The sequence below is a fragment of the Macadamia integrifolia genome, chromosome 8, assembly GCF_013358625.1.
Source record: "Macadamia integrifolia cultivar HAES 741 chromosome 8, SCU_Mint_v3, whole genome shotgun sequence".
NCBI classification, from domain to species: Eukaryota; Viridiplantae; Streptophyta; class Magnoliopsida; order Proteales; family Proteaceae; genus Macadamia; species Macadamia integrifolia.
Genome location: NC_056564.1, coordinates 27,310,691 through 27,325,268, shown reverse-complemented (window position 1 = coordinate 27,325,268; position 14,578 = coordinate 27,310,691). Strand labels below are relative to the sequence as shown.

The window sequence follows — 14,578 nt, the reverse complement described above, 5'->3', positions numbered from 1 at the left end:
CAAAAAAAAAAAGAAGAAAAAAGAAAAAGAAAAAGAACTTGAATTTTGTCTGATCATGATTTGTTGATGACTACTCTCTGGATTTCTTCCCGTAGTCAGTGGAGCTTGAACGGTTGGCTTTATATCTGGATTCTGATTTTCATCCATGGCACATTGACAAATCATGGGAGGGTTTGCTTCCTTCAGAGTGGAGTCAGGTATGCATATGCCAGTTTTTTGTCACAATCTGTATTCCTGAGTACATTCTATGTTGGGCTCAATCAATTTCTTAGGACTTCCATCAAATTCAGGTCTTTACATTTGGTTCTAGAAGTGGCAAATCAGCTGGCTCTCTTGTGGAAGAGCACACTTACATTCTGCAGCCAGTGACTGGGAATGCTAAGTATTCAAAGCTGCGGGCAGATGAATCTAAAAGTACAGGCCAACCTCTGCAGAAAGCAACAATTAACTTGGATGATGTTACTCTTTGTTTGTCAAAGGTTTATCTGCTCTACACTTTTTCAATGGATACATAAAGTTTTTCATTGTCTGTTGGGAAGTCCTTTACCTTGTTTAGATCCAAATCATATTTGGCTTTCCTGGACTTGAAAAACACATTGCAAAACACTTCACACCATGACAGAGGTTGTTTTGTGACAATGCTTAATATATAATATGAATACCTTCTTGTTTAGATCAGTTAAGGCAAATCCGTTTGGACCTGTTGTCAGACTGCTCTTGGACAGCCTGACTGTAGGCCTGAATAGTTTAATGGCTAACAACAACAACAACTCAGCCTTATTCCAACTAATGGGGTCGGCCACATGAATCCTTGCAAAGACAAAAAATGAATGGTAAAGTAATAGGAGAGGAACATAAAATAGCAACACAGTGCACAAGGCTCCAACTGGGATCGGCTACATGGATCCTTACCCTCCAAATCAGCTCTATTCATGGTCATACCTGGGACAATACCTAAACTATGCATGTCTTTCGTCACTACTTCTCCTACAGTCATTTTAGGTCTGCCCCTAGCATTTTTTTTTGTTTAAATACTGCAGTCTCATGCTCACCATGGATCTTAAACAAATACTGGGTTTGTGAATGCAGAATGGATACAGGGATATTCTAAAAATGGCTGCTAACTTTGCTGCCTTTAATAAACGCTTGAGATATGCTCACTATCGGCCACTCGTCCCAGTAAAATCGGATCCTAGATCTTGGTGGAAGTATGCTTACAAAGCTGTCTCTGACCAGCTGAATGAGGCAAGGTATTCTAGTCCATATTCGTCTCTGTCATCTCTGGAAACTGATCTCTTTTATGGTACCATACACTATTAGTACTGATTATTAGGATGGTTAAAGAGAAAAAAAAGGAAATTTATCAGCTTGTTTGACTGAAATACTTCAACTCGTGAAAACTTAATATAGTCCATATTCGTCTTTGAAATTATGTGTAATCACTCTCCTTAAATTTTACCTATTCAGATTTTCTGGGGTTTTAATAGTTCAATAATTAAGTTGAAGAATCACTGTTCAGTTGGATCTGCGAAGATGGTAGGCAACTGAATTTAATTTTTATTTTATTTATTTATTTATTTTAAATCTCTCTTGGTAAGGCAAGAATCTTACTATAAAGAAATTCTATTATACCTCTACCCAACTGAATGCTATGCCAGAAGAATTGTACTGATCTGTCTATTAAAAAAGAACCAGTTTCTCCTAATGTCAGTAATTCTCTGATTTCCATGTTGCTTGCAAATAGAAGGCCATAATGTTTGTTTTTCGTTAGCCCTTTAAGCTACCCTGCAATCTGGTTCATGATGATTCTCAGTTGCAGTTGATGTAGGACAGCTACTGGATTAAATTTGATATAGAACTAGGGTTTCACAATTAGAACTTTCTTTAATGAGTAGAACCAAAGCCCAGGTCAACTAGTTTATAGTGGAAGTCGGAGAGAGAGAGCCTGCTTTTTAGTTACAGAAAAGTATAAAACACTAAAAAGGAAACTTGGGGTTATGGATTAGATGGAATAATGGATGAGTAGGATGGACTAAGGTGAAAAAGCATCAGGGTTTTCTGAAATATGTGTGGTTTAATTGCTGGAAAGAGGGTCTGTTTAGAAGGGACTGAAAATTAAAAGTCTGTTAGATAGTACGACAGTTAGGGTTTAGATGGTGGATGCATAGGTGAACGATAGGGTGGATGTGAGCAAGCTATTGCAATGATTTAGTTACTTGATGGAGGCTTATTGGAGAAAAAAGGCTACTTTGAGGTTGAATGACACTGCTGTTACAGGAAATGTAAAATAGAAAGCAGAAGAGATGAGATGGTAGGTATCATAGGCATCACTTTTATGTTTCAGCACATAAGCCAAAGTAGTACGTGAACAATCGTCAACAATTGAAACAAAATAGTGATAACCAAATAAAGATGTAGTGGGAGAGGGTCACCAAACATCAGTATGCACAATATGGAAATTAACAATTCTATTACCATGAGATAAGAAGAACAATATTGTTTGATAAATCACATTGGAAAACGTGGGAAGAAGGAGAAGAAGAAAACAAATGTGGTAACTATTTCCTTCATAACAACAAAAGAAGGATGTCCTAAACATTGATGCCAAAGTATCACATAATCCACATTATTGCTGTCACTAAAACCACACACATAGGGCTTAGCTGTGGGAAAAATAGTCATGCAGGGTTTAAGAAGGTAGAGCCCTTTCGTCCACTGCTAATAATCCTTTTTGTCATCAAATCCTGAAAATACATTGAGAAGGAAAAATGGGATACAACAATTTAAGGGAAATAGAAAAGTAACATGAATACTGCACTTACTAAGAATGGAGGAAAGGAAGCCATCAGTGACCCTAACCTTATCTCTACCAGAACAAACAGAATATGAATCATAACACTGGGACATACCAGTCATATGATCAGTGGCACCAAATTCAATAACCCAGGCAGTGGAGGGAGCAGATGTGGAGGCTGGCAAAGCTGAAGCCAAAGAGTCTAGCACTTTGGGTTGCCTAATCACCATGACAACTATGCTCATTATACAAGTTTTCTTGAACTTTCATCTAATATTTCTTTTCATCGACTTCAATAAAACATTAAATAATTTCATGGATTTCCTTGAACTTCTATGTTATTTCTTATATATATATATATATATATTTTTTTTTTTTGTAAGAAACACTGCCAACTTTGGGTTTTCTTGTATAGACATTCTTTATTAATTGGATGTTTTCTTGTTTCTATATTTTTTTTGAGAATGCCATTCTGTGTGGCAGTGGAAAGCTATCTTGGGAACAGGTACTGAAGTATGCAAGATTATGTAAGAGATATATATCTCTTTATGCTTCGCTACTGAAATCTGATGTCAATAGAATGGTGGTTGATGATAACAAAGAAATTGAGGAACTAGATCGTGGTCTTGATATTGAAGTCATTCTACGGTGGAGGTAAGTCTTTGCACAAAAACCAGCTTGGATATGGTTTCAAATTTCTGTATCCAACATGGTAGAAGAAACTGCTTGGGGTCGTGGTATACGGTATACCTGATTTTAATATGCTTTTGTTCTACTGAGATTTTATATTCATAATTCAGAGCATCTTCGGAAAAAAATATTATTTGAATTTTCTGATTGCGTTGTTGGTCCACTTGCTTACCACTATGCATCTTGAGCATTCCTTGTAAGAGGTTTGGTCCATATTGGTCTCTGAAGGGTAGTAGCCAGGAAATCCAGATATCAGAGTTTGTAATTTTTCTGATTTCTGTGTATACTTCTGTGATATTGTGCTCTGAAGGTGAGCAACCTGTTTCGGTAAACCATTGGTTTCATCACAGTTTTCCTTGCTATTGTTTTGTATTTCACAGTTGTAATTATATTACCAGAATAAAATCAAGTATGTCATAAAGAATAGATTAAAAAAAAAAAAAAAAAAAAAAAGAAAAAAGAAAAGAAAAAGATATGACTGGCCCAATTACCATTGGATGCCTTTCTTTTTATTTTTGAAGGACCAAAAGAACCAGCGATAAGTTCACATTTTACAATGAAAGTTCTTTCTGTTTCATTTCCTTTTCTCTCCCACAAACCCTGAAAAAAAAAAAAAAAAAAAAAAAAGAAGAGAAGGAAGATAGGTCTTTAAAACTTACTTTCATTATTGGAGCTGTAATTTACTGGATTCTTTTATTTCTGCAGGATGTTAGCTCGCAAATTTGTGGAACAGTCAATTGAATCAGGCAACAATATTAGAAAGCAGAAAGCAAAGAAATCTTGGTGGTCATTGGGATGGTAAATGACTTTGCATTGAGATTTATACTCTTTATTCTTTAATGCTCTTCTCATTCTGTTGTTCTTGATGATGCTTTAGATATTTGTGACAAAATACATGCTGTTTTTTAGGACTGAACAATCCATGAAGGATGAAAATGAACCTTTGCATTTCAGTGAAGAGGACTGGGAACGATTAAATAAAATTGTTGGGTACAAAGAAAGTGATTCTGAGCAGTTGCTAACAACTCAAGACAGGGGAAACATACTTCATACCTCTTTGGAGGTTCACATGAATCGTAATGCTTCCAAGCTTATTTCTGAGGCTCAGGAATGTCTTGCTGAATTATCCTGTCAAGGTTTGGATTGCTCTGTTAAGCTTTATTCAGAGGCAAAAGTTTTTGAGCTGAAGTTGGAATCATATCTGTTGTCATCACCAAACGGGCTCCTGGCAGAGGTTTCAATCTTTTGCTCTGAAAGCATACATTTTTACTGCATTTGTGCTTACAACCTCAATCTTTATCTTATGTCCTTGCAGAGTGCTACCATGAATAATTCTTTAGTTGGTATATTTTCATACAAGCCTTTTGATGCTAATGTGGATTGGAGTCTGGTTGCAAAAGCTTCTCCATGTTACATGACTGTATGTTATTCTCCTGTTTTTCATTGCTACTTTGAGTTGGTTTGTGGTCATTTACTGATGAAATATATGATTATTTTTTTGTCTAACAGTATCTGAAGGACTCCATTGACCAACTAATCACCTTCTTTGAGAGCAGCACTGTTGTTAGTCAGACCATAGCCGTTGAAACTGTGGCTGCTGTACAGGTGTTTGTTGATACTTGTGTCTGAGTTAAGTGATTATATATATATATATATATAGGTATTGATTGTGGGTGTTCTTTGTGAAGATGACAATTGATGGAGTCAAGCGTACTGCTCAGCAACAAGTCAACAGAGCGTTGAAGGATCAAATGAGGTCTATTTTAATTTTGAAGTTATATTTATCTGTATTTGTGAATTGGTTATCTTCATTCAGTTAATTCATTAAATGTTTGGAGAATAAATGAAAGAAATTTTTGAGTTACTAGTTGATGATGGATTCTTGGACATACTTCCTAGATGTAGAGCTGATCATAGCTTTTAAGGCGGTAAGGCGACGGAGGCGTTTGAGGGTCTTTCGGAGCGCCTTAGCGATAAGGCAGGCATAAAGCGTCGCCTTATCGACTAAAGCGTTCTTGTATAATTTTTTTATAAAACCAATCTATTTTGCGCAAATCCTAGTTCAATTCTATTACTCATATGTTAAATAAATATTAAAGGTTCATATTCATACCAATGTAAGATATTCGTCAAGAAAACAAATCAATAAAGTGAATAAACTAAGTTCATCTTCATCAATCATCAATCATCAATCATCAAATATCATAACATATTAACATATAATATAAATACATAATTATGAAACAAAATTATAAATATAAAGAAAAAAAGACATAAAAAATACAAATATTTATTATACTTACCTCTGTGATGCCAAAATAAGTGCCTAAGCCCTAAGGTCATCCACTATATTTCTACTCCTGTCAAAGAAGAATGAAGCTCACCACTGCCAGAGCAAGCTCACCGCTGCCAGAGCAAAATGTTCGCCTGGATCAGTGGTTCTTACTTGTTCCTTGATTCCTTCTCAAATCCCTTTCTTAAAACCCTTGACAAAATCCATACCCTGTTTGTGAATCGTGTTTTTGTTTTGTTTGTTTTGGTTATTTTTGGTGGAGTAAAGCTGATCCCATACATCTATCCCTGATGTAACCCAATCGTAATTGGGAATTCCTTGCCTAGGCTTCTCATAGATCTCACATTAGTCACCACCCCCTCATACATGTCTTTGATTATCTCTACATATTTACGTGACACCCCTTTCTTCACTAGAATATGCTGGATTAAATCTCTAGGGACCCTGTCATAGGCTTTTTTCCTGGCCAGTGAAGACCATATTGATATCCTTCTTGATATCTCTATATCTTTCCATGAGCCTCCTCAATAAGTAGGTAGCTTTTGTTGTGGATCTTCCTAACATAAAGCCAAATTGGTTCACTGAGATATGCATCTCTCTTCTCAAACAGGCTTTAATAACCTTCTCCCAAATTATAATATGATACTACTACGCTAAAATCATGCACATAACTTCGGAGGCCCGGTACACCCCTTAAACATGCGAATTTGGAAAATTTGTTATTTCTATTCATTAACAGCCTGTAGAGCACTAGATGCCGTATCCAAAAAGGTATCATGGCTCCTGTAATTCCACCCGAATCGAAAGTTACGATCTTCAAAAGTTGAGCTGTAAAATTAGTATCTTTTTCTTGATCGTGTGGACTTTTGGCTGTCCAACTGATCCAGAAACTCTTCAGAAGTCTTCTCTACAACAACAAAACCCCCAAACAGATGCTGAAATAGATGTTGGGTTAAAGAAATACGAAGGCAACCAGAATTAGTGTTAATTTGAGAGATTTTTTGTAACGCCCCAAGCCTCGGGTAACAGGAATGGTGCTGCCCTCACGGGCAATGATAAAAATATCATTAAATCTTTAATAACAAATTCTAAATAAAATCTAATAGTTAGACCTTACCAAAAACCACATCAGAATTTCCCATTTATCTGTCTAACATCTTAGATATTAAGGATAGTAGCATTAACATTTCCAATAACAAAGTATTGATGGCTACTAACTATAGAGAACATTTGTTAACTATGTCTACTACATTCGACTTAAAATTCACTATTACACATAGCAAGTTCTCACAGGTACAAATTACAACAAAATATATACATTTCTATTATAGTTCCAAAAAGTAAACAAAAATCTGCTCAAACAGCTCTTCCTCTGAGCCATGCCACACCTCTAGTGATCTGTGGGGAAATAAATAATGGAGTGAGCTACACGGCCCAATAAGATAGAACATGGCATAATCACAAACAATACAAAAATATAGGCATCCATAAATCTTTCAAATACATAAATAACCTTTTCTTGACTTAAGACATAATAAGTCAGAACATTTATGAACTATTGTAAACAGTTTAGGGAGTATTTGAGAAATACTCTTCTTAACTTTAAAATCAAGAATTCCTCCTTTAAGTCATTGAGGTATACTACCAACTGTAATCATAGAGGCATCTCATATATCATAGAGTCACAATACAGCCTCATAACCACGGGCTAGGTGGCGCACATACGCGAAACCACAGGCTAGGTGGCACGCATGATGAAACCACGGGCTAGGTGGTACATCATATCTCATCCCATCCCAGATGGGCCATTCCGTTGGCTAGGCAGAGCATCCCGCGGCTAAGCGAGGAACATAACATAATCTATGCCTCTTCCAACACATAACTCATATTGGCAAGGGTTGCAGTCCTGTCATAATCAACCATCATTTCATTTATTTTCGTTCTATTTCTTTAAACGTATCCCTGAACATTCTCAAATACAATTCTCAAGTACAATCATAACCACTTTTTGAACTTTTCATTTATACAAATCATTCATTAAATCAAACCTCATCCATAGAAGCATTCCATATTATCATAGCACCATTCAAATTCATTTACGATAAATCCATACATGAATTAACATAAGGAAATAGGTGCATAAATACATTAGTGAAATATGTCAAGTTCCACTTACCTTCAATCTACTTATTCGAAAATTTCAATAGACGATCCACTCACCCAAGAGTACCACTACCTATACATACAAGCAACAATTCTTTTAGCATTCCATTTTATTTAGTAAATTGACATAAAATCTAACCCTTTTATATTTCTTTTAAACACTAATTAATCATTTGTTTATTTAACTCATTCTCCAAGTCTCCACACGTGTATAAGGTTGTTCCCTACTTTCTAGGCGTTTCCCACTATAAGAAACCCAATTGGTTTCATTCTCACTTTTATTTTATTTTAATACCCTTTCTTATCTTCATTCCTATTTTCTCTCAACTTCTTCAATCAAGACAAAAGAACAACTTCTCTCTCTCTCTCTCACTCATACAATCGCACCCTCCCGTCTCTCACACTCCTTCCTATTTTCTCTCCATATATCTCCTTCTTTCCCTCTTTTTTTTATTTTATTTATTAACAGAAACTACTCTCAACATCATGATCCATTCAAAGATATTCAGTACCCAAAACACAACGTTTCAAAATCTTTCTTTCCTTTTTTTTTTTTTTAAACTAAACGAATACTCCCTCATTCTTTATTTTCTCTCTTCCCTCTCTTTCCTATTTTCTCAATTTTTTCTTAATAGATTAAAACTAAATCAAAACAATATAAACAATTTACCTACACCGTCCTCCTCTGTCTCCTTAAATTTCTCTTCTTCTCTTTTTTTTTTTTTCCCTCGGCTCACTCTCTATTCCTCTTTCTATCTTCTTTTCCTATACTATAGAGTTGTAACCGCCCCTTCTTTATTATTATTATTATTGTTGTTGTTGTTGTTGTTGTTGTTGTTGTTGTTGTTATTATTATTATTGTTATTATTATTTTTTTTTACAAACCTAGCCACCACCTCCTTACGTGGTTTTCGATCCCTTCTTTCTCTCATCTCTTCTAACCTCCTCCCTTAATTTCAATTGTTGAAGTATTAGTATATAATAATTATATTTATTAATACTAATATGTTATTACGCCCCATAAAATCCCATACACATGTATAGGTGGGGTATTACATTTTTACCAGCCCAAGGTTGGGGGCCCAATGCTGATCGAGTCTCTCCTAGGGGTTCCTACAAAACCCTAGAAGGGTGTCTTCAGATCATAGTTAAGCGTCTCATAGGCATCCAAGTGTTTTGCCTGGGGTCTAGGCGACTGTTTCCTTAGTGCACTGGCTGTCGCCTGGTAGCAAGACCCTCGTATGACATTTATTTACGCAAAATATCATTTAAGTAAACTTATAAGTAAGCAAATAGGCCCCTTATTTGAATCCAATAAAAATAGTTTCAAAATCAAATTCCAAAAGGATAGAGAATTAACCCCCTAGTCCAAGAATGAAAACTGGATTTTGGTTATAGGGGCAATTTTTAACTTTCAAATGTTGGGGTTTTTCTCAATTCTGAAATTTTTATAAATCTTACCATGATAAAACATTTCTAAAAACCATAAGTGTGATAAAAAATATTTATTTATTTATTTATTTTTTTACGTTCAAAATATTATTTTCATCTAGGCGAATTTAACGTCATTCACACTTAAAAAAATAAGTTTGACTGGAACATAATTTTATTACAACTCAGATTTGAGTAATTTTAGACTTGCTGGAAGGCTGGTTTTGTACATGAAAAATCACATCCATGGTCACAAACCAGCGAAGGGTTGGTGATGATAGCATTTGTACCCCTTTTGAGTGGTAAGAGTACCCTAGGAAAATACACTTGATGCTTCAAGGATTAAATTTCCCATGCTGATGGTGATTGCGTCCACAGTAGACACAACCAAATACATTGGGAGGCACGATAATGGTAAAGTTTCCTAGAAGAGCTGTGAGAAGAGATCAGAACTGTAATTAAGAGGACATCTGGTTAATCATCAAGTGTGCAGCAGTGAGAACAACGTCACTCCATTATTAAGGAGGAACCTACATTTTAAACATCAGGGAGCGAGCAACCTTCAAAATATGACGATTCTTCCGTTGTGCCACACCAGTCTGAGTAGGTATGGCAACACAACTAGTCTGGTTTGGAATTCCCTTAGCTCCAAGGTAATCCTGAAAGGCACCATCCTACCATTTTCACTGCAAAGAACCTTAACTGTGGCCTGAAACTGAGTCTCAACCATGATATGGAAAATATTAAAACACTGAAAGGCCTCACTGTTATAGCGCATCAAATATATCTAGGTGGTGCAAGAACAACAGTCAATGAAAGTAATGAACCACTTATACCCAGTAACAGAAACATGGTGAGATTAAAGCAAAAGGAACATCACTTCTATTATTTAAACTAGGATAAATAGTACGAGTTTGTTTAGCCAACACACATGCTTCACAAAAAAATTACTCGCATTATATGTGTCAAATAAAGCTGGAAAAAAATCTAGCTAAGGTTCCTAATGGAGGGTGACCCAATAGACGATGCCAAAAGAGTTACGTAGAAAATGCCAATGCAGAGTCTGGCTGAGGAGCTGATTAAGAACTTGGACCTGAAGTAAGACCAACCTCAAGTAGATACAACCTACCTTGCACTCCACAACCAATCATTTTTTTTTGTCACCAAATCCTGAAACACACACTGGGAAGGATAAAAGGTGTCTTTGAGATTGAGATTAGATGTTAAACAACTAATTGACATAAGATTGGTTGAAAAATTAGGAACAAGTAATACAGAGGATAGAGACAAATTGGGAGAATACTGGACTAAACATTTCCCATCCATGGGAAAAAGATTACCATCAGTAGCTTTAACTTGTCTCTACCAGAATAAAGAGAATACTCAAGAAATAAATTGGAAGAACCGGTCACGTGATCAGTAGCACCTGAATCTATAATCCAGGTAGAAGAAGCCATTGAAGCAGTATGACCACAGAAGTAGATACTCGAACAAAAACATGAGAATTGGACACAACCATGGAAGAGGAAGAGTTGGCAGAAGCTTTGGAAAGATCCAATTTGGTCATGATTTGCTGCAGGAGAGGAGATCTCATCATGGGGCGCAGTTGAACCGGTACCATTAGGTGCACTGTTAGAACATCAGTGGTATTTGCCTCTCTGATTTCCACTGCCACGACCCCGCCCTGATTTGGCAGGGCGACAATGTAATTTCCATCAGAATGCCTCGGTATGGCCCTCCTTCCCACAATACTCACAGTTAATAGGACCCTTGTCGGAAGAAGAACTATCACCTGTACGTGGAAGACCTCCATAGGAGGAGCCAAAACCAGAGCCCATACTTGCAATAAGGGTTGACTGATCCTGGGAAGGTGCTAAGGGGAGAGAGGGGATCGAGTCGCAGAGGGTTAATAGGACCCTTGTCAGAAGAAGAACTATCACTTGTACGTGGAAGACCTCCACGGGAGGAGTGAAAACTAGAGCCCATACTTGCAATTAGGGTTGACCGATCTTGGGAAGGCACTAAGGGGAGAGAGGGGATCGAGTCGCAGAGGGGAGGAAAACCAAGAGAGAGAGAGAGAGAGAGAGAGAGAGAGAGAGAGAGAGACTCTAGGGCTCAAATCCCAATGTGGATCTCAGCTCTGATACCATGATGGACTTTGGGAGAATGAGGCTTGTGTCACATGACATTAGTTCCTCTTTATTTATAATTATAGGGTTATGAATACAAAGACACATGCCCCTATGGACACTTCTACCCTTATTACCCCATATTACAACATATATATCCACTTCAGCTTGAGGGTGTGTGTTAAAGATTACTACCGTGAGGGGGTGTGTCCCTGTTGAGTAGTAATCGTTGGGTTATGTTAAGTGGGAGTTGAGTTGTATTTGTTATTTGCTTCTACTTGTTTACTTTCTTTTATTATTAACTTCATTGTATTACTCTTATTATGTCTTCTACTAAGATTCAGTTACTTGAATATAATATAATTAGTTGAAGTGTAGTTGTATAGACTTGTAGTTTCCTTTTGCCTGTTGACTTTCTAGACCACAATAGAAATAGATTTGGAACTCTATCATGGCATAGGATTCTCTCCCATTTACTCCTGTCGTGTTCTCTCTCTTTCTCCCTCAGTTTTCTTCTTCTTCTCCATAGATTCTGGTTGGTGATATTTGATTTTGCTATGACTTTCTCGATACAACTCCAAATACAAGATCTTAGTCTAGCTGGATAGGTAACTCAATACCTTTTTTTAGGGGTAAATAACTCAATAATATCATTTTACTGTAGGATGCTTCTCTCTTCAGTCACCATGTGCTATTACATCAATCCCATTAAAAACTAAAGTTCTGTGTGTCTGTAGTAACATTTTAACGGATGTTATGGAAATTTATGATGTGTTCAAATGGAAAGCCCATGGTATATTGCAAGTACATGCATGTGATGTGATATGGACATGTTTTGCCGTGAAACAAGCTTAGAGTTGGAATTGTATTTTTCTTATTATATTTATAATTTCTAGTTTCTTCTCACATTCAGCTGCTGCCAGGTTTTTGTTGGACTTGGATATTGCAGCTCCCAAGATTACCATTCCGACTTTTTTCCGTCCAGACAATTGTCATGCAACTAAACTTATGCTTGATTTAGGAAACTTGATGCTCCGTACACAGGTAATTTTAGAAGCATCGTGCTGATAATGCTGTTTGATTTGTATTCCGTATGCGTCAGATGGTGATGTAAGTTCATTACATATCTGCAGGATGACTCTCAATTTGACTCATCTGCGGAGATGGATACATACATGCAGTTCAACTTGTGTTTGAGTGATGTCTCTGCTTTTCTAGTTGATGGTGACTATCATTGGAGTCAAAATCCTATGGGCACATCATCATCCAGTTCTGGGAACTCAAATGATATTAGTTTTTTACCAGTTATTGACAAGTGTGGGATTGTTCTAAAGCTTCAGCAGGTCATTACTTTCTTAGAGAGAGATTCTCATATATCTATGCATAACGATGTCTCAACCTATGGTAAAATTTCTGATTTTCACCACTGTACAGATGTGGTCACAGAATCCATCCTTCCCCTCAACAAGACTTGCTATACATCTTCCTTCCCTAGGATTCCACTTTTCTCCAGCTCGGTATCATCGGCTAATGCAAATCGCTAAGATCTTTCAGAGTGAGGAGAATGGGAACTCAGATTTTCTTCGCCCTTGGAATCAAGCTGATTTTGAGGGATGGTTGTCCCAGCTTGTTTGGAAGGTTTTTTTTTTTCTTCCCTCCTGTTTGTGATAGTAGTATAATATGATGGGCTATTGTACTGTCCTGTTAACTGTTTTTCACTCTTGTTGTGGGTGGTAGGGCGTTGGAAATATGGAAGCTGTTTGGCAGCGTAGATACTTCTGTTTGGTGGGAGCATTTCTTTATATACTTGAAAGTCCTGGTTCCAAAACTTACAAGCAGTGTATCAGGTTTCTCATCCTATACCTTTTAAACTTTTCTTATGTCTGCATACTAAAAATAATTTAGGATATCACTGAAATATTGATGTGGATTTGTGAAGCATTGAGTTTTTGATGAATCTGATTTATAGCTTTTGTTTTCATTTGGCAATCAAGCATAGTTGTCAAGGCACTGCAAAGGCAACAAGGTGGGCCTCAAGGTCCTAGGTGACCAGTCACCTTATGTGTCAAGCAACCCAGACTTTAAAACCCAGTCTTGCCCCCTCCATGTGATATAGATATTCCCCCTTTTTCATTTCTATCCTCATAAGTTTCTATAATATCATTTGCAGCTGGCATTGCTTTAGCTTGCCTCAGCTCCATGAGAACTATGTATCAAGCTGAGACAAGTACAACAAAAAATCCCACAAGATAACCTCTAACCCATTTGAAATTTCCTGAAATTCCAAAGATTCATAACGTCCCTTATGGAACCCTATTAAAATGGAAATTGAAATACTCAAAATTTTGCCCCAGTCATCTATCTTAGCCACATCAAATGATAAAAACTCTGATTTTTTTTTTTTATTCCAGACATGACTAAAGAATCAATTTTGGATCTTTCTGTTGACCCAGGACATGTGTGTGTATGCTACATAGATATTTCCAGATTTTCCTTTCTTTTCATTTTTTATGACAACAGAGTTTTATTAGTTATGGTAAATAATGTTCATGCAAATCCAACTCGAATATGAAGGGCTACATGGTATAACTGCATAAGCTAGAAATGTAGGAAATATATAAAGAAAATAAATAAGATGTACTGAAGCACTAATTGAGCACGTCACAACAGCGCCTCAGGTGTAGAACAAAACCTTGGCATCATTATCTCCTATGGGTAACTGATTTAATATCTTGGTAGTTTTGCCCTTGCACCCCATTGCAACTTTGCCTTGAAATATGAGGCTGTAACTCTAGTGAGACTAAGGCCAAGGCTGAGCAGACCTGACCGAGAGGGTAACTTCGCGACTGTGATGGGAGCCCAGACTAAGGCCGAGCAAATAACTTGGTACTTATGAATTCTAAATGCTTGGAATGCAACCTAAGTACTTGGGGTAAAGCCGAAGCGGGACACAACCAAGATTTAAACACAAGGCATAAGGAGAGAATAAGGGCCAACACTTGGAAAATATTTCATTTAGAGCCTAGAGGGCAAAGTTACGGAGAGGGTCGGTTAAGGCTGAAGTACTAAAAAAAAAAA

General features: G+C 36.8%; 1 protein-coding gene across 1 annotated transcript in view; it reads left to right on the top strand.

The window, feature by feature from the left end:
- Positions 1–14,578, top strand: part of LOC122086853 — a 191,273-nt gene that overhangs the window by 18,518 nt on the left and 158,177 nt on the right. The window contains 13 exon segments of the mRNA XM_042655792.1: positions 96–197; positions 291–479; positions 1,090–1,250; positions 3,278–3,448; positions 4,190–4,282; positions 4,394–4,718; positions 4,800–4,904; positions 4,994–5,089; positions 5,173–5,240; positions 12,424–12,544; positions 12,634–12,843; positions 12,935–13,138; positions 13,238–13,347. Coding sequence (XP_042511726.1) covers positions 96–197; positions 291–479; positions 1,090–1,250; positions 3,278–3,448; positions 4,190–4,282; positions 4,394–4,718; positions 4,800–4,904; positions 4,994–5,089; positions 5,173–5,240; positions 12,424–12,544; positions 12,634–12,843; positions 12,935–13,138; positions 13,238–13,347 — 1,955 coding nt within the window.